At 46.3% G+C, this 19,973-nt stretch overlaps 1 protein-coding gene across 2 annotated transcripts in view; it reads right to left on the bottom strand.

Annotated features, from left to right (window-relative positions):
* The window catches only part of si:ch73-374l24.1 (protein kinase C alpha type), a 150,043-nt gene that overhangs the window by 8,546 nt on the left and 121,524 nt on the right, over positions 1–19,973 (bottom strand). Inside the window, exons 9-16 of one of the 2 annotated variants that reach the window (XM_036552176.1) lie at positions 18,671–18,808; positions 18,131–18,304; positions 16,291–16,382; positions 15,117–15,179; positions 14,111–14,249; positions 10,432–10,512; positions 4,787–4,894; positions 1,106–1,246 (exon numbers count right to left, since the gene is read on the bottom strand). In XM_036552176.1, coding sequence (XP_036408069.1) covers positions 1,106–1,246; positions 4,787–4,894; positions 10,432–10,512; positions 14,111–14,249; positions 15,117–15,179; positions 16,291–16,382; positions 18,131–18,304; positions 18,671–18,808 — 936 coding nt within the window. Of the gene's footprint in view, positions 1–1,105; positions 1,247–4,786; positions 4,895–10,431; positions 10,513–14,110; positions 14,250–15,116; positions 15,180–16,290; positions 16,383–18,130; positions 18,305–18,670; positions 18,812–19,973 lie in introns of both variants that reach the window. The other variant, XM_036552175.1, reaches the window with a different exon arrangement.

The following is a 19,973-nucleotide window of genomic DNA, read 5'->3' on the forward strand; positions in this document are numbered from 1 at the left end:
AGCATTAACTGAAGCTCGGGTGCTGTGTACAGGTTGTACGCTGGTTGTACACTGAATCCGAGGAACATAGGCGAAGAATCCTAAAAACGAGACGCCTCACACAGACTGCCTGATTACTCAGCCACGGTCTGTGCTGGAACAGCATGGCGAAAAGGGGTGGCGGTGGGTGATGTGGTAGTGTGACGCAACGTGGCATCACTGTTCAGTGCTGTGTAAGCCCTAAAAACACTGCAGGTTATTAAAGGAAACGTTTAATATCATCATCGGTAGGTTCACTTTAGTATGATGCAAGTACACTGCTCTTAAGAATGATTGTTATGCACAATGCTTTAATGTTAAATACTTTATCTTAATGATAAATGCTTGATTTCTCAACTCAAGGCCTGTGTGCTGTAATTTTGTTCTGTTCTCACCTTATTTCTGGTCCATAGATATTTAACATACTGTATATCTCTATACTAATATTATATCTTTAATTTCTTGATTACAGACCTGAGAGACAAACAGAATTTTCACAGAATGTGAATGTTTCTATTGGGGAACATGGAGTTGGAGCCTGATGAAGGGATCTCAAACTGGACATGAGGCTGTAAGGCTGTAAGCCCTCATTTGGACATCATAAACAGGAAGAAAGCTGGAGTGGGGTGGAGAAGAGATGCCCTGAGCAGCTGAAACAGAAAATAAATGAGAAGAGGGATTTTTTTACTCAAGGATGGGGCCGGTTTATCTAGGTTTGGTTAATTGCATTGGGATTGTCTGAAAACTCTCCACATGAATCTTTGTCTGTAACTTCAATAAATAAATAAACAAGAGAAAGGAGAGGAAATGGAAACAGAAGTGATCTTTACAACCACCAGATGACTGACCGCAGATTCCAGGCGAGTGATGCATGCTGGGTATTGAATGCACTCTGCACCCAGGTAAAAGACACACCCACAAAGTCTACAAGTTTTTTGCACAATTGCACACTGACGAATGACAAAAACACAGTCCTCACCGACGTACCACATGACCAGTGGCCAGTTGTGAGAAAGGAATGCCAGTATATGCATCCCCATTGTGAGAGCGCAAACACACAACACACAGGAGGCGGAACTTCACTCACCACTTTGGGCTTGAAGGGTGGCTGGATCTCGCGGTTCTGGAGCCGCTCCCAGTCGATGCGGCGGAAAAAGGCGTGGTCCCGGATGTCTCGCTCGCCCTCAGGCCCGCATCCCAGACGCTTGGAGGGGTGTTTGGTCATCAGCTGGGTGTGGAGAGGCATGAGACACGTCACTCAAATCCTGGCTAAGCCCAGTCAAAAAAGCACTTTGGAAGTCAGTTAATAGAAAATACAATCTAAGGCTGAATCAGCACAGACATACTGTATACTACAGAGAAATTGGGCAGCAATGGTGTGCCGCTATGAACTAGTTCGATTTCTAAGTGGGACAGTGCTGTTGTGCCCTTGGGCAAGGTGCTTAACCTTTGCCTCAACAAAATATCCAGCTGTATAAGTGGATTATTTGTAAACTATGTAAATTACTCCGGATAAGAGTATCTGCTAAGCAAATGTAATATCATATGAGCATTCCCCAAACCGCAGTGCATTTATGGATCCATACAGTATATGAGGTTAATGGTGACATGACTGCCTTCTTTCCCACAGGGCATTATAGTCATGCACAATAATAAGTCAAGACCAAAATTGATTTCATATTCCAGCTCCCTCTGGGATTGATTTTTTGAGACAAAAGCTCAGCTCTAAGTGCAGTCTGAAATCACTCACTCAGCGCATGCTGCTCAAGGGACGGATATCGCATTATCTGAAATCATTTGCGCTGACTGCAATACCCGGGACATTCTGGTCTGCCGAGTGCCGAGGCAGCTCTCGCTACACGGTCTGCGGTCGGGACGGCTTATGGTGCGCGTTTCAGTGCGAAGTGAACCCCGGTGCGTTTCGGCCTGCTTACAGCAGACAGGTCGCGTTAGTGCAAGCGAGTGAATGACAGCGAGTCGAACACCTCTACTTCCGCAGGAGTGACTCAGTCGCCCCGTCCTTCCGAGTGCCGTTACTTGTCCCTTAATGACTTCTGAGCTCGGGCAGTTAGTTATGCTTTATTAACGCAGGGACTCTGTGGGAGCTGCACATCCTATCACCGGTCACCAGGGAGCAATCGTCCAAGCGCTTCATTAAATAAACGCCCAAGCTCGTCTCCTACTCATGCAGAAATTAGAACAGCACTGACGTGGTAATCAGCGCTGTCTACACCCAGACCTTTCCCAATGACATCACGCCGACAGAGAGGAGATTAATGAAGAAGAGCTCAATCTTAATTACGCGCGGGATGAGTGTGTCTGCACGTGCTGCGGGCAGACATCGCCCGGCACGTCGTCGTTTGGTTACGTGTTGGAGAAGATGAATGAACAAGCAAAAAACTCCACCGTATGAACCAGAGTCAGGACACCAAAAACACCCCAATTTCAGTAACCTTAAGGAGGGATTAAGTCTCTGCCCATTAAATGTCCGTGCGTATTTAGCAGATACTACACTAAGTATGGCCGCATCAGAAATCACCTATACTGGGTTACAGCAGGCTTGGCTCCTGGAGAAAATACAGAGGGTGCAACTGAAATCCACGGGGGTGCACAAAAAGATATAAATATCATGTAGACATTGGGAAAGGAGACAACTGGGTGTTCACCGAGGTCCATCTGGGGCTGCAATGGGCCTGGGTTACACCCTCACCCACGAGGCTCAGGTTTTTTGGCTTTTGAGAAAAATAACTACATAAAAAATAAAACTCTTGTTCATGCTCACGTATATGTCCTCTACACTGATTATCACATTTGTGATAAATCAATTCCCCTGAGATGGGATTTTTTGTGGTGTTGTGGAAAAAAAGCATATTCCTAATCTTATTCTCACTGTGAAAAGGCCGTAGAGTGAACACCTATTATTTTGTTCTTCTGAAAGTGTTGAGAGAAAATAAAGCAGGCCCAGATGATGGAAATGCTGGCACACATGCACACACATATACACACGCACACGTACACACACACGCGCGCACACACACAGACACACACACACACACACGCACATACATACACACACACACAGGGGACACATTTTATTTTAGGAGGAGTAGGTGGAGGATTTCCTGAAAGATGCAGTGGATCCATTTTCTGCTTTGGGTTTCAAGTGAACAAGAAGTGAAAGTGTGAAAATAGCTGTAAATGACGTTCAGGCATCAGGTTCTGACACCTGGGACTGTGTGCCGTGTGTGGAGTGAGTACTGTGTGTCTGTATGTGTGTGTGTGTGTGTGTGAGTGTGTGTGTGTGTGCGTGTGTGTGTAGCTCTCAGGGCTGGGAGCAGCATGGTTTGCTTAGCAGATATGATCATCCTGATTGACTTTCCCTTTTTGAATATTATCCAGTTAAATGCCAGGATAGCTCCTGAAGCAATTCAGGTGAGGTACTTGTCAAGATCACAACAGCTGTGTCCCACCTGAGACTCAAACCTGCAACCTCTGGGGCACAGTCGCTACAGCTTGGAGCCCTGTCTTGTCCTATCTGTCAGCAGGTGTGAGGCCTGGATCCACAGTGAACACAGGAGATATGACACTTGCTTTGCCGCTTTCACCTGGAGACTTATGTTATGACTAATGTCAAGCCATTGGGGCCACAAAGGCAGCAAAGAACAGGCGAGTTCCCTCCTTACGAAATCAACTATCTAAAACACTGGGACGTCAGCTTCATGTGAATGTGTTGACACATTCTCCACTGACACATAGGGCTTAGACATCCTCTGTGGCTCATCAGCTTTCTATTACTGTACCTCAAGTGGCTCTCCAGTGCCTGACTCACTGCACACAGCATATGGTTTAATAGGTCCTTTTAGGCGTGTATTTAGTATTTCCTGAGAGCTACTCTTTAAACACAATGAAGTGTGCTACATTTTCATTGAACATGTTTTAAAGCAGACCATGACCGTATCGTGCTACTGAAATTACAATGAACACTACCTATGCTATCACTGTCTATTCCTGTTCATTATTTGTTGACTCAGTGGGTTAACATATTTCCTTGCCATGCATTAAGCAGTCCTGCCTGCACAGAGCCTAATATAGCCCCTACAGATGAATTATTAAACAGGTTTATGTTAGGTTAGTGTTATTTGATTGACATGCAAGGTGTTTTAGAGTTTGCTGACAGCTGGGTCCACTGGCAAGGCATATTAATTGCTTTCCTGTGGTGAAATGGAGGACACTGCAGTCAGAGTATAGTAAGAATCAGGTACTCCTTTACAATAGAACTGTTTTCAATAAGAGGTGGCAATACATTACAATTTCAGATTACTATTTTTTCCCAATTTCAGGTTTCATTTTCATTTTTGTTTATAGATTGACAAGTGGATCCATTTCTAAAAACATTTGGATAAGGTAATTTGCAGATGTGTTGAACACATAAGTTAAAGAACTTTCAGACATTGCTTTTTTGCTCTGAGGTTGGGGAGGAATCCTCAGTAACTGTTTCTTAACAAGCTGAGCCTGTGCCCATTCCTCACACTGCACTACACTATGCAGAACTGCTGTCTCACAGGATATTTCCCCACTGTAGAATCTCACAGAGGTGCTGTCTCCCAGGAGATTTCATCACAGTAGCATTTTTCAGAGATTGTCATAGGAGATTTCAACACAGTTAGAATCTCAGTGCTGGGGGCCCCAGGTGGTGTGCAGAGCAGAGTTCACAGTGTTTGGAGGACTGTTGGAGGTCTGTTCTGAATGCTTCAGATGCAGTACTTACACCTTTGCAGATGGACACGGCCTCCTTTGACATGGATTTGGGGTAGGACACGTTGTGCTCCATAATAGACTGGAAGAGCTCGTCCTCATCCTCACCATCGAAAGGAGGCTGCAAGAGGGCAGAGTATGAATTCATATTTACAAACGTCCACATGCATCACCCATCTACCTCAACAGTAAATAACACCACAGCATAATGGCTGAGATCCAAGGCTACGTGTCCACTAGCCCAGCACAACTCTATGAATGAAAAAAAATGAATGAAAGCCTCAGAAGTAAGTACCCGGATGTAACATTTTTGGATGATTATCTTTTTGCAGCAGCGAGCGTGACTAGCGCAAAGCCGTAAGATCAAGCTATGCTACAATTCCTCACAGCGATTTTCAAAATAGGGCCCTTCAGAGCTGGCAGAAAGCGTGGAGGTCGACAGCGTGCCACACTAATGGCGCTGTACTTGAGAAATGCGAGTGGAGCACATTAGGGACACATAAGTGGTTCTAACAGCAGCGAAAGAGGGGCTGCTGGCTGCACAGGACCAATTAAACAAGGCTGAGAGCAAAATGTGTTCCGGGCAGGGGAGGGGGGCGTTGGGGGGGGAAGGGGAGAGTCCTGTTTAAAAAGTTTTAAGAATTCTGTAGGTTGTATTGAGATGTTGGCAACGCTTGAATCCTGAGCTTTAAAAATCATTGTATCAGTGTATTTTGGGAAAACGCACATGTCTAAGTAGGTGTATATGATGAAATAATTAGCTGGATAAATAAAGCCAAGATAATGGGTTGGAATGCACCCAGCACACACTCAAGCCTTGAGGACTAAATGAGTCTTTTTTCCACTGTTACACACCTCGCGCTCCGCAGATACACTCTGGGTAAGGTGAACAGGTCTACTCCGCTGCGGGACCGTTGGCAGTCACACACAAATGTGTTCAGTATCTGGGACTGGATGGAAACCAGGCGCCTCTCAACAAGAGCACTCTAATCTAGCCACTCCACAAATGTGCATACTGGCAAGCATTTATATACAGTACAACCCAATTGCTTCAGATACACACAGCTAGTATTCTCTATGTTGAGTCAAGACCAACAGTCACTCAACCAACCAACCATCCATTCGGACAGTCAAATTTCATTTGTTATTGGGCCTTTCAGAGAGGCATTATAACAGAGCACTTCTCAGAGGCACAGAGAGCAGAGATAAAAATGTTTTTTAATTGTGGGAGATGAGCTGTGAACAAGCAGGAAATATTTAGAGAGGTCATTAAGTGCAGCGTCCCTGCATTTGGATCAACCACAAACATGAAATAGTTTGGTCAGAGCAGGAGGAGGGCCTTTTGTCTCTTCACTACACATTAAACAAAAAAGGGAGCTGACCTCGATCTTGATTCTCACTGTGTAATGTGAAACATCAAAAAACTGGCAATTTAAAAATATAGAATAAAGTAAAAACAGATTTGTCATTAGCCCATGAAAATCCATTTAAATAGAATGTGCTCTACCAAAATTGTTATTAAATATAGCAGGTTAGGAAGCATTATCAATTAAGAAATTATACACATGCAAACAGTGTCTGAGAAACTGGCAAATAAAATGCCAGTAATAAAACAGTGCCAGAAATCAAAATGGGTAAGAAAATATAGGAAAGGATAGGACAGAACAGGACAGCATTAACGCAGGTTGAGAACTAGACCCACTGCAACTGGAATACCGTTCTGAATTTAGGGTTTCTTAAATGATTATGACAGGGTATAGGTAGAGTGTTTCTACCTCTGTCCCATTATTGGCATGCTGTACTTCCCTGGCCTATACGATTGGTACCAGGGCTCATACGGCACCCATGGGGGCCACAGCTTGGAGAGTTGTTTGTTCCAGAGAGTGACACCAGAACAAAGACTACTAAACTGAAAATCTAACAGAGAAGAGAGAGGGCGCCCGCCAGACAGAAAATTACCTTCTCCAAGACAACTGGGACCAGGCTATGAATCTCATTTTGTTTTTCTTTCATTTTCTTGTATAAGTGCGTGCCTGCGTTTAGCAGACTGAGAGCACCTTCCTTTTCATCTTTGGAGAAAAGTCATTACTGCGGAGCGCACCCCCCCCCATTCTCTCTCCGTGTATGAGGGAACAGAGGCTTCAGACACAGCAAACAGTGAGTGCTGAGCGCAGAGGCGCTGTGCCACCTCACACTCCTCTGTGCTGTCAAACCTCCAACTGTTTATGAGGCGAGAGGGAGAGAGAGAAGCGCTTGAAGGAAGAATCCCCAGTGAGTTTTCAAAAAGTAATAATGGAAAGTTTCTGGCTGGGGTGCCAGAGCTGCTTGGCCACATCAACGGCTCTGCATCAATTCAGCTCTGGACTGCTGAAACCCCCCCCGTCAGCCGTCACCCGTCCATCCCGGGGGGTGAGGTGAATATCCTGCTGGAGGGTGAGATGGACGAGTCATACGAGTGATCGATCCTGCCTGGAGGCAAAGACTTGCTGTGCTCACACTCTGGTTGGCTCAACGTGATGGGGCGTATGGAATTGTCTAAGTGGAAGCTCGGCAAGCTCCTATACCCCACAGGTCTACCCAGAGGCAGCCTGAATATCGACGTGCAGTGAAGGACATCTCAGCTACACAACTTACAAAACACATCTTGCACAAATTATTCCGCAAGGTTTGCTTGGTGAACATGTTCGTCACTTATTCTTTCACGTCTTACACCAACGTCCCAGAGCAGAATGTGATGTTTGATAATACAATTAACACCCTTTTAGCTGTGCACTGGTGGGCAATTCCAGAAGAAGGCTCAAGAGTTGGGTGGTGCATACCAGTAAAAGCCACACTGTTATGAGGACCTGTTGCCAAGGGAACTGGCAGTTTCACAGACACCTCGTTTCCCTTGGACAGGTGTAGATATAGATGGGTCAGTTTTAATTGAGGCAAGCCAGAGGTGTTTTTACAGCAAATTATCCCAGGCCCACATAATGCTGGCTAATCACAGCCATGATAGTACAGAACATGTCTTTGACAATGCTTTTATCTATGTAACAGTGCCTTCACCAGCCATATTCTCCTCTTCTTCAAGGATGAGACCTGAAGTTTTCAGCAGTGTGAAAACCATTATAAATCAGGGCATGTGGAGGAATTTAGTTGTTTTGAGGGCCATATCACCCGTTTGGTTAGGGCGAGCATGAGGGATAAGACCTACAGGGTGTCGGTGAGTGTAGGCCAGTGTAATGTTAGGTAGCATAGCTAACCAGCTAGCTAGCTAGCAAGTCAGGTTACCACATTGTCACCCATTGAGCTTGCTAAGTGGACCGATTGTTAGCTCACGATTTTGAATGATGAAAAACGCCTGACATACTTTATCTACAGAGTCAGAAACACATTGATGTTTAAGCAAAAAGATAATTCTTCATACACGTGTAGATTTGGGCACTCGACTTGAGTGAAAATGTACATTCAGTTAGCTACATTTGACGTCTCTCTGATGGTGTGCTTACAGACATAACCTTCACGGTTTCCATAATGTAAAACTAGTTTTCTTTATATTAAACATACAAATTTTGTTGCAGATGCATGTGGTCGTCATCCACTAGCAAACCTAGCTGGGTTCAGAGCCAACGGTTTTCTAAACAGAACATCCCAGAATGCCTGGATGAGATGGTGGTATCTGATTTGTCAGGACGCTCCCCCTGCATTGCTCTATTGGATATGTCCTTCGAAAAGTGGACTACAACTCAAACTACAAGTCTTAAATCTTAACATATCGAAACATTTGATGAGTCCAAATATATCCTCACACCGAACAGGTTAATTCAGGAAATTCCCAGCTCCTTAAATCCAAGCTTGAGAAAAGATGGATAGTGTGCAAAGCCCATTGTAATTTCCCATAGGGAATTTACTTCTGACACCAGCGAAGAACCAGTGATGACATACCCACCTCGGTACTCTATACCAATCATGGAAGCAGACAGTGGACATGAGGTACATGCATGCCACAGGAAAATGAGAAAACAGTGAGAGTCCAACCAATTTAAGATATGTTGAACCATGGATAATCAAAGTGGAAGACGGTCATAGTTGAAACTGCACACAATGATGAAATGACATGAAATCAAAACCAAGGGTGACACCGCTGCAGCTGGTGAGGCATTGCCGGAATGATGGTCCTGCTTACCGTGGCAAATTAATCATTAACTTTGGATGCGCACAAATCCTGCTGCTAAAATAAATGGAATTACTGCACTTTGACGTGTGCTGTTTTTCCCCAGACATTACTGGCATTGGCCTGCTTTTGAGCCAGGAACGCTCCCTGGTTTGCACTGCCGGCCACGGGGCAGGCTATCGTCAGGCACGAGAGACGGCCCTCGGCTTCGCTCCGTTCCGTAATTGGGGCTGGCAGAATTCCACATTCATTTTCATCACCGGTGCCTGTGCTTAAGACGTGATTGCTTCCGAATCGCAGCGGTACTGTTCTGCTCCGCCACCCGGGCCGGGCTCACCTGTTAACCTCGCGGCTAATTTCCAAAGTGCTCCGCCGAGCCCGACATCATAATTACCTCAGGTGAAACGCCGCGCGTAGCGCACAGCTGCAGACCACACGTCTTCAGATTAACAACGGTTAGAGGCTTATACAAAGGGGAAATCAAGCACTGTCAAAGGAGTCCGCACACAAATTTAAAAGTGATCTCGACGGCTAATGTGATCTAAAAGGATGGATTTAATTCACGTTCAGAACTCAAATGAATCTGGTCAGGCCTCACCTGTGCTGCATAACCACACCAAGTGCCGCAGCACACTGGCATAACAGTGATGTTCTGACATGAATAACATTCACTTACAAATACTCAGTGAGCCTGTTCAGTAGATATGACTTTCCATTCAGTCAAAGTGTGGAGGTTGTGTGTGATGTGGTGATGGAAGTATTTTCATTTGGACTGGAGTCTGAAGAAGGGGTCGCACCTAATCAAGGGCTGAAATTGTTGACCCCCTTGTGTTGATATCATAAACAGGGAAAAGAAGGGGGGGAGATGGGATAGAGGAGGGATGCCATTTACAGCTGATGTGAAAAAGAAGAGGTGATTAAGGATTTTCTGCAAATTCCTGTTCTTGAAACTTCAATACAGACAGTTGAGACACTGCCCAAAGGTAAATGTCCAATAGGCACACCTAACCAAAGTCCAATGTTGGTAATTACTGATGTACCATTGGTGGTCCTCAATGCTGGACCAAAATGACTGGCCCATTGGATTTGCAATGAACTTACTTACATTGGAGGTCCAACATGGATCATGTTAGCCCAGTTTAGAGATTTAGAATGTATCAGTGACACCAAGATGTATCTCTCAATACGGTTTATAAGGGATTATAAGGGCTGTGTTCAAGGGAAATATCTCACAATGCTGTATTTAAGGAGACATGTCCAACTGTGCTTTGTGTAAGGGTATATTACAATGTTGTATTTAAGGAGATGTGTCTAACAGTGCTTTGTGTAAGGGTTTGTATCTCACAATGCTGTCCATCAGGATATCTGTGTAATTTGTTGTACGTAAGGGGAAGCATCCCACAATGCTGTATATAAGGATATCTGTATAATGTGTTGTGTATAAGGGCATGTATCCCACAATGCTGTAAAGAGATGTGAGTAGATGTGTGCATCCCTACCTGTCCCGCCAGCATTTCGTAGAGCAGCACTCCATAAGCCCACCAATCCACAGACCGGCCGTATGGCTGATACGCAATAATCTGCAAAAAGAGAGAAATGGAGATCACATCAGCAACACGGGCGCTCCACATGCGCACACATACACACACACACACACACACACACACACACACGCATGATGCCATTAAGACGTGGTGCTCGCACACATTACCCACCCACAGCTAGATTAGGGCTTTCATTGTGTGACCGCGTGGATCTCCTGCTGCGCACCAGCGCTCCTGCGTCACCCGGAGTGCACGCCTTCCTCTCTCGCAAAGTAAATCAATTCTCTCTAACCGGAGTCTCACATTCCTGCATGTCTGACTTAACACACCCCATTCATTCTTAATCACAGGGCTTAAAAGTAGGGCTTCCTGTTGGCTATTTTTACCATCTGCTGTGACAAAGACTCAGTGCTCTAATATGCAACATATGCAATTAAGGCAAACCGTGAGAGCTGTTAAACTGTTGGAGGTCTGATGTGGGAGGGGCTGAGATTCTTATACGGATGCTTATTGGTCAGACCGTTACACAGAGGGCTGCACAGTCCCGCCTCCCTTTCAGATGCCACAGATCACAGGCACGGCCCGCTCTCTTCCTGTGTGAGAACTCGGGAATCGTGCCCTGCTTTCTGCTCGCTCATCCCTCTAGCATCTGTTCCGAGGCACGGCGCATCTGCCACGGGAGACACTCGTTCACCCATCATCCGGTGAGGTGGGCCAGAGAGCTCCGATCCGAACACGCGGGAAGAGCCAGACAAGCCGACAGCGTGCGGCCCGCTTTGCATCATCGGGTGACGATGCAGAGCATGTCAAAACTCCTTTGATGACTGTGAACCAGGCAGGTCAGCAGTTTGGAGGTTCACTCTGAGAGATGGACTTTCTTCGCCGGATGTAAGATGGCTTTTCACACCCTTTAAATGAACATTACACGGGATGTCTGTTCGTGCCATGTGAGCTTTGTGGACGGTGTGAGACAAGTGTCACATTTTCAATTAGCTTGCATTGGAGAAGTGGGGATTTCATCCACCTGTGGCCCTATGGCACAAGGAAGATCCGAGCACTGCTTCCCCTGAGAATGGAACAGCTGTGGGTGTACAACAGAATCTCAACAGCTTACCTAAATGAGTTAACGACTCCACTCAAAACATAACCCAATCAGTAAGCTGTTTGCTAAAACATAACCCAATCAGTAAACAGTTTGCTCAAACCATAACTCAATTGGTGAGCAGTCTAGCTGGAATGCACCATATCTCACTTGCTCTCGGGTGGAATGTGGAACACACGGTCAGCTGTATATACGCCTTCGAAAAGGAACACATTCTGAGGCTTTTTATGAGGCAGCACATTCAGTTGGAACAATATATTAATGTCCAGTGTGCCTACTGCAATGTTTCAGAAGCTGCCTGGGTGAGAGAACTACCCAGAAACAGACACCAACACAGAACTGGGGCAATAACCTGAATACAGACAGAACACCTGACCACAGAGAGAGAACCTGAGCACAGGTAGAACATCTGAACACAGACTACACCTGAATACAGAAAACATCTGAAAACAAAGAGAACACCTGAACACGGAGGGAGCACCTGAGCATAGAGGGAGCACCTGAGCACAGGCAGAACACCTGAGCACAGGCAGAATACCTGAACAGAGAGACAATGCCTGAGCACAGACAACATCTGAACACAGCTAGAACACCTGAACACAGGAGGAGCACCTGAGCACACAGTGAGCAACTGAACACAGATAGAACACCTGACACAGACGGAGCTCCTTCAGATTGCCATCTGAAGCGTTCTTAAAGCTGAAATAATTGAAAAAACAAAAAAGCATACAATATCTGGGCGCAGACACTTATATAAGTTATAAACCAGAGGCAGGCTATTGTGCTGCAAGAAACGCAGATGACTTGGAGATAGAGCTGTAATCAAATTAAGCCTATTCACCTCGCCTTTCAGAGGAAAGTAGGTCAGGGTGTCTCAAATGGCAGCAGGAAAGAAAGGACGCTGATGGCTCGCTGTGTGATAGCTTTTTTATTTCACCCCTCTCATTTCCTATGGACAATAAATGTGAGGAGAGACAGCTCAGGGCCCTGTAAACCCTCCATTACTGCACTGTGCAATTAGGTTGGAGGCAAAGCAGAGAGGCTTCGCATACAGCGTACAGGAGCCTTTCTAACTCGAACGCTCTTTCATTACCCCTCAGCGCTGTTAGCTGCATGCCCACACTGCTGCAGCGTAGCCCCACTCTCACCTCTTTAACAGGGCTCAGTAATAGGACCTGAGAGTGACAGGAACAGCACTGGCATCTCCTGTCTTTTTTTTTTTCTTCCTCCTGTCACCATCGCCCGTTTGCCTCGCGCTCACCTCTTTTTCTCCACCTCGCCATCCTTTCGTTATTTCGCTCCAACACCTCTATTTTGGGACCTGAACACACACACACACGCGTGCGGTGCAGATCCTACTACCTCAAATGGCACAGGGTTACGGCTTGTTCTCCCACAAGGACCAAAGGGCTGAAACATTGCAGGCGACATACGTAACATGTACTGCAGTCTCGGGGCTCTGTTATATCACGCCAAACAGCCGCGGTGACAAACGGATCGGTTTATGTAACAATGCAGTCGGAAACATACAAGATATGACTGAACCCAGCCTGCCAACATCCTACGTGTAGAATGCTGAAGATTCGGGCATGGCTGATCCAATCAGAATTGCAAGGGACACATGGGGACACCAGTGATGCGTGTGATTGAGGTGCTGGTTACCACTCAAGCAACCGTGCCAGGAAGGAAATGACATGATCAGCCATTGAATAACTCTGAGTGGAGGTCTTTCATGAGTTTACCACTAGGCACTAAAGTCTAATATTCTGCACACCCCGTGAGGCACTGTTGTGCATGTTCTTTAACTTAAGAGTATACAGTAGATAAATAAAAAGATAAGTAAAAGAAAGATAAATAAAAAGTTTTGCTAAGTGTTTTTGCTAAGTGCAATGTTTTCCTTGTTGTCCTTTGTCATATGATGTAGCAGTTAGCTTTAGTACCCAAAACGAGGATTCATGTCAAACATTTTTTTGATGAGCTTATTTCTGAAATTACATTACAGTATCTCTAGGTTGCCCAGCCTGTTTCCCAGATTTCCCTGGGATTAGCTAAGGAATACAGTGGACATGTGACAGGGCCATGCTTAGCCTGTCAGTTCTATAGTGAATTCTGCTTTAGTCCACTCTGTGTGCAGTGTGCATCTTTGGGTTCCATGGTTACCAGCTAAAGCAAGCTCGGCAGTGAGTTAATCTGCGCTGTGCATCAGGGTGAGGTTTCAAAGTAAACACTGCTAATCCTGTGCGTGTTTGAAGAGGACAGGCTCCTCGGTTTTCGGCATCAGGGGAGGCAAGGCAGAGTGAGGATCTGGGTTTGGAGGCTCCGGCGTGCATAAGGCACGGGTGACATCTCAGCTCTGCTGCGACAATGACGAGAGTCTCCCAGACTGACGTGACCGAAGTGGTTCGGATTCTGCAGAGTCCTGTGGTGGGGAGGTGGGGGGGTTCAAACCCCCACCCCATCTTTGACCCTGAGTACCCCCCCCCCCCCACCCCATCCCCCCCCACCACCAGTACCACGCCGTCCTGTCCTCACCTCGGGGGCGATGTAATCGGGGGTCCCGCAGAACGTGCGGGTCAGCATGCCCTCGTACATGTTCTCCTTGCACATGCCGAAGTCGGCGATCTTGATGTGGCCCTCCGAGTCCAGCATGACGTTGTCCAGCTTCAGGTCCCTGTAGCAGGACACAGAGCACGTGAGAGGGTCATCAGTGACAATGTCCTGAGAGTGTGGCAGGGTATATTGCCTGTGGCACAGGGTGCAGTGGGCATGGCAGGGCACAGTGTCTGTGGCACAGGGAGCAGAGGGCGTGGCAGTGTGTGGTGTATATGAATTAAGAAACTTCTGAGCAGATCACAGTAAGTAATTTGCTTGTGTTTAGTTTTTCTACATGGAATCAATGTATTTCAGACATTACATGCAAAGCTTCTAAAGGCTCTGAATGCATGGTGAAATGTACATTTCATATCCTCTGCCAGCTGAAGGCATAATAATGTACAAGGAATGTTTATCTCAGTGGAAAACAGAGTCTGTCTCTGTAACAAACACTGCATTAAAAGAGAGATTTCTGGAAGGAATATTACAATTATATGCTACATGCAGTTTCCATGGAGACATTGAATAAAATGCTACATACGAACATGGGCAGTGAGTTCAGCACTTTAAAAACCATGTCAATTTTAGTTCTGGCTCTGAACACAGAATGGATTTCGGATTAGAAGCAGAGTGCGGTGTTGCTGAAGAGCACATATACTGATTTAACAGGTAATGTACTTCTGCCAAAGCACGATGTGAGGCAAAAGCCAAAACATGACTTATCAGCAAAACTCTCAAAAAAACACAGGGTCAACAAAAACGAAACAAACAAGTATAATATTAAAAATGCAAATCATAAAACAGACACTGATAAACGTATCCATTATTTCTGATGCCATATGAAGACATATATAGGATAACATAAGATAACACATTAGTTGCTACAGTAACGGATGTTCGACCAGTGAAAATGCTGTCTGTGTCTGTGGTCCAGAAGCACACCCACCTGTAAATGACACCCTTCTTGTGCAGGAAAAACAGCCCAGCAGCAATTTCCGCAGCGTAGAACCTGTCATGAAGAGCGCAGCATTAGCCTGGGCCTCTGTCAGTCAGGGAAAACATACAGCACCGCACACACTAACTGCATGCGAGACTCACAACGTTACAGTTCTGACTCTGGAGAAATATAGCAGACAGGGATGTGTTGTTACTGAAATGAATGGTTGTTTTGTCAGTGTTTTGAAAAGGGTAGGGAGATGACGGCACCTTCTCATTGTCAGACTGTCCTTGCCTGTGTGTGTGCCCCACAGATTCTTCTGTCCCGCGTTCCTTAAAACCACTCTCACCTGTTGCAGCCTGCAAATGCTGATCCCAGACCACACTGCTGTATAACAGCTCTAACTATTTAATCCTCCAGACTGATCCCAGTCCAACCTGCTGTATAACAGCTCTAACTACATAATCCCCCTCACTGATCTCAGACCACACTACTGTATAGCAGTTCTGACTCTTTAACCCTCCCTACTGATCCTGGACCACCCTGCTGTATAATCGCTCTCGCTCCATAATCACCCTCTTTGTTGACCCCAGTACAGCCCGATTGAGATGACTGACATTGATGAAGCTCCGCATTAATCCACCCTCTCACGCACCCACGTCGGCCTCCCGAGTCCCTCGCAGCCGCAACCCGGGAGGGGCCATTTGCGGAAGAACTAAACGCCGCACGCCAGAGATCGATGGAGCAAACCTGGGGAGACGTCTGCAAATCCAGGGGTTTACTACCCAATCGATAGAGTTCAGTGACTCCCTGCGCATACATCATCGGAGAAAAAATCCACTCCTCCCTGTGAATAACACTCCGTCTCCCGCGCTCGTGCCGTTTGCACTCACGGCACGCGCGCCGCGCTGTCCCACGTCAACGCACCTCTCCGTACAAATACACGGCTACCGGCTCGCACACATCACTCTGCGGAGGACAGGCTCACTGACCTTGTGGAACGGCGCCCAATCCTTTTCCCCCAGGTTATCTAATTGACAGCGCTCAGTAACAAACTGTCAGCGCTCTGACTGATGCAAGGGCACTGGTGCAGGGGATGCTGGGAGAAAAGAGAGAGAACGGGAGGAATGTGGGGGGGGGGGGGGGGGGGGGTGCTGGAGGGGTGGAAGTTGCTCTGACTTACACTGCCTGTGGCTCCTTGAACTTGCCCACTTGCTGAATGTGGTACATGAGATCTCCCCCGTTGATGTACTCCATGACGAAATACAGGCGGTCCTGGGGTAGAGAGGAGAGGAGAGGAGTCAAGCACACAGATGCACCGAGACAGCCCTGCACATGATCTTTACTAGGTGTGACACGAGAGCGCTTCAGAACCCCTTCTGATTAAGGTCAAACAGCCTCACCACATCCTACCACCCTGACGCCTTTTTCATTCTGTCGCCGTGGCAACATTCAGTAGTGTCTACACATTTTATACTTTGGTAAAAAAACAATATATCCCAGTTTAATGAAACATGATTCACAATATCCCTCTGAGCAAACGAAATTTCTGTCCGCCCTTGCTCGGGTAATTCGGACTCTCTGTCTTCATTAGAGCCGCGTTTTCCCTCAGTGCAAACCTTCCACCCCTCTCTTTCTGCACACGTCCCGGTCGACACAATGGGAAGATTTCCAAATTTGCTGAATAATTCAGAGCCATGTTATGCTCTGGTCCAATTAGATATGCTGCAGGTTTGTGGAGTTTTTCTGTGCTTCAATAATGGATGATATCTTCTGGAGGGGGGAGGGGGGGGGTACAAAAACCCAGACAAATTATACAAGAATAGACTTAGACTTAGATCTGTGATGGATGCTAAGATCATTCTTATAAATGGATAAGTATGGTTTCCATTTGTGATTAATGAATTGAGCCTTCAAAGGAGAGGGAACACTGGAGTGTTATGCCTGCCCAGAGCGCAGGACGTGCACTGCTTTCAGTATTGCCCAGGTGAAAGAGATGAGGACAGTGTACAGGTCAGGACTGGTTTAGGACAATGGTCCTTCAAGCTGGCAGACTGCATGCAGAGTTTGTAATTAATGCTACATCCTCAAACCACAATTAGTATGCTTGTTCGTAGATTATGCAACTAGCACGGTCATGAAGCTAGAGTCAGTACACAGGTAGATTTCGTAACTAGCACTGACAACAATCTATAGTCGGTGTGCATGCAGATTACGTAATGTGTGCTACATCATCAAGCTGGAGCCAGTGCCAGTAAGTTTCGTAATTAGCGCTGAATCACTGAGAGAGTGCCAGCCTGCATGTAGATGCTGTCATTAGCGCAGAGTCACCGGGAGAGTGCCAGCGTGCATGTAGATGTTGTAATTAGTGCCGAGTCATTGCAGCGCCTCCTGGTGGGACAGCCCAGTCCTCCAGAGACTGAAAGGCAGTGGTCTTCTGCGGACTGCGATGCAAATCAAGCTTTGCAGCCAGCTTTTCCAAAGAGTGCCCCACTCCCGTCTGCAGCTCAGCATTTCGGTACACTGTCAGCGCTCGGAGCAGAGAGGCATCAGAAGCAGCAGAGGGAGGCAAAGATGGGGCCCTCGCTGTGGTCGAAAAAAGACGTCTACGCTTCCCTCTCAGCTCGTCTCCCCCTCCACCCCTCAGTGCTTTGCACCGCTGAAGAGCTCCACATCTATGAGGCAACTTTCCGTAACAGCGCTGTTTTTAAAGTGCAAGTATATGTATAAATAATGAAAGGTGGCTGAGAGAGTAGTGTGTGGTCTACGACTTATTATTTTTGCATTTGCCTCCTTGTCTGACGGCTCTAACTTTGGCATGTGTGGTGCTTTCCGAGCCATGCTAAAACTTAGGCTTGCTTTCCCTGGTATAAAAAATAAGAAGCAGGTACAGCGTTTCTGATCTAAAAAGCTGCAGAATGGATGAAAGATGCTGGAGAATTTGGACATCACATGACTTGATCACGTGACCTGAGGATCGATAAGAGGATCGCTGCGGCCGTGAGCGGTCCAGGGTGTCTCACCACGGTCTGGAAGCAGGAGTGCAGCTGCGTGAGGAACGGGGGCTTGTCCCTCTGGGCCAGGACCCTCTTCTCTACCATGGTGCACTCCACGTCGTCGTCCTGGATCACCACGTCCTTCTTCAGGATCTTGATGGCGTAGAGCTCCTCCGTGGACTTCATCTCTGCCAGCATCACCTGCCGTCCCACAGGAACGGGGACAGGACACCGGAATTTTCCCAGTACATTTAGCAAATTTCCAGGAAAAGTTTTAGAAATCTATTGTGACCAAGGATTTGAACACAATGATTTTTCAATTACATCAACAATACATTTAAAAAGGCAGCAAACCAGCTTCAACTAAAGCCTATTTACTGAGAGGGTATAATACAAGAGAGGGATGCATGATTGCATTTCCCGTTGCTTAATATATCATCACACAATCAGCTAATTCTGCCTACTTGCACAGTCCCTGCACTTTGACAGTATAACATTTGTTAGCCACAGCACTCGGACATCATTGGTTGCAGGCCCTAAGGGCTAAGCAGAGGTCATGGCTCACACCTTTCCAAAGCTGCCCTTCCCCAGGAGAGCCAGGAAGTGGAAGTCAGAGAGGCGGACGCGGTCCAGATGGTTGGAGGGCATGCTGTAGCGTCGGTCCTCTGATGGGGTGATCATCTTCTTCCCTGGTCCCAGCTTGGCCTTCTGCCACAGCAACACAGGGCAGACATTACATTACGCACCATAGCAGGGGCATATCACTGCCGAACTCAAGTGAGATGTTGCATTACACAACGCAGCAAAGACATTACATAACACAGCGCAAATCAGACATCACCACACCACACAGGGCACTGTTAGCTGCATCTTCTGCTGCAGAGACCTGAAATGGGAGATTCTTGCAGCAACCTGTAAGACACAGTGCGAAAAACATCTCGCAAGCTGTCACACACATTTCAGAAGCGAGAGATGGGATAACAAAAATCCTCTCTCTGGTGCAGAGAGCGAACGGTGTAAGTTACTCGGAGACATGGAGTCAGCCAGAGAATCTGGGAAGAAGAGTGAAGGCACACTGGGATTCCAGTTTGACACTGAAGAGGAAAGAGTGCAGTCATGCCTTTGCCTTTGGGCCAATTACTTAAAGATGCTATGGGTAAAAATAACAGTGCAAACCACAGGCAGCCGAGTCTCACCACTTATGAGGAGATGCCAACAATACAAAGAAAGTCAGAGGACATATCCCAGCTCAGCTAAACACTGGTGTTTTGAGGAGAATAATTACCTTCAAGAGACACGGCAAGAGTTTAGCAGGGGAGTCACAAGGGAAGATGAGACTTGGCGGTCCACAGAAAGGAAATAAAGCTGAAAAATTGCACTTCTAACAACGACAGCTTGAGATTTACGATCTTTGAGTTTTGCTTCAAAAACATGGCCAAAGTTATACATTATATTTGAATCATTAATAGTAAAGATGGACTTCATGTTCAAAACCATTTCATAGTCCCTTGTTTGCTGTATTGTTTGTGTTGTCTTTTAAAATTCTGGACAGCACATGTAGTAGCTACACAACATCTCACTCTTTCCAAAGATCTTAATGAAGACCCTGTGGTGATATAAACACAAAAAAACAGAACACTGAAATAAATAAAAGCAAGTATTTCTCCTTAAGGCTTGGGGGGGGGGGTTTCATGATTCCAAAGCAGACTCATAAAGCAAGTGGGTGTAAAACTTGTGACCAATAAAAAGTGCAGGATTGATCAGGCAACTAAAAAACAACACATTAGATAATGTTTATTTACCTGAGTAGAGGGAACAGCAGAGTGGATCACAAGCACGCTCGCTAATGTGAGGCACTGATGACATAACC

The sequence above is a fragment of the Megalops cyprinoides genome, chromosome 19 (assembly GCF_013368585.1).
Source record: "Megalops cyprinoides isolate fMegCyp1 chromosome 19, fMegCyp1.pri, whole genome shotgun sequence".
NCBI classification, from domain to species: Eukaryota; Metazoa; Chordata; class Actinopteri; order Elopiformes; family Megalopidae; genus Megalops; species Megalops cyprinoides.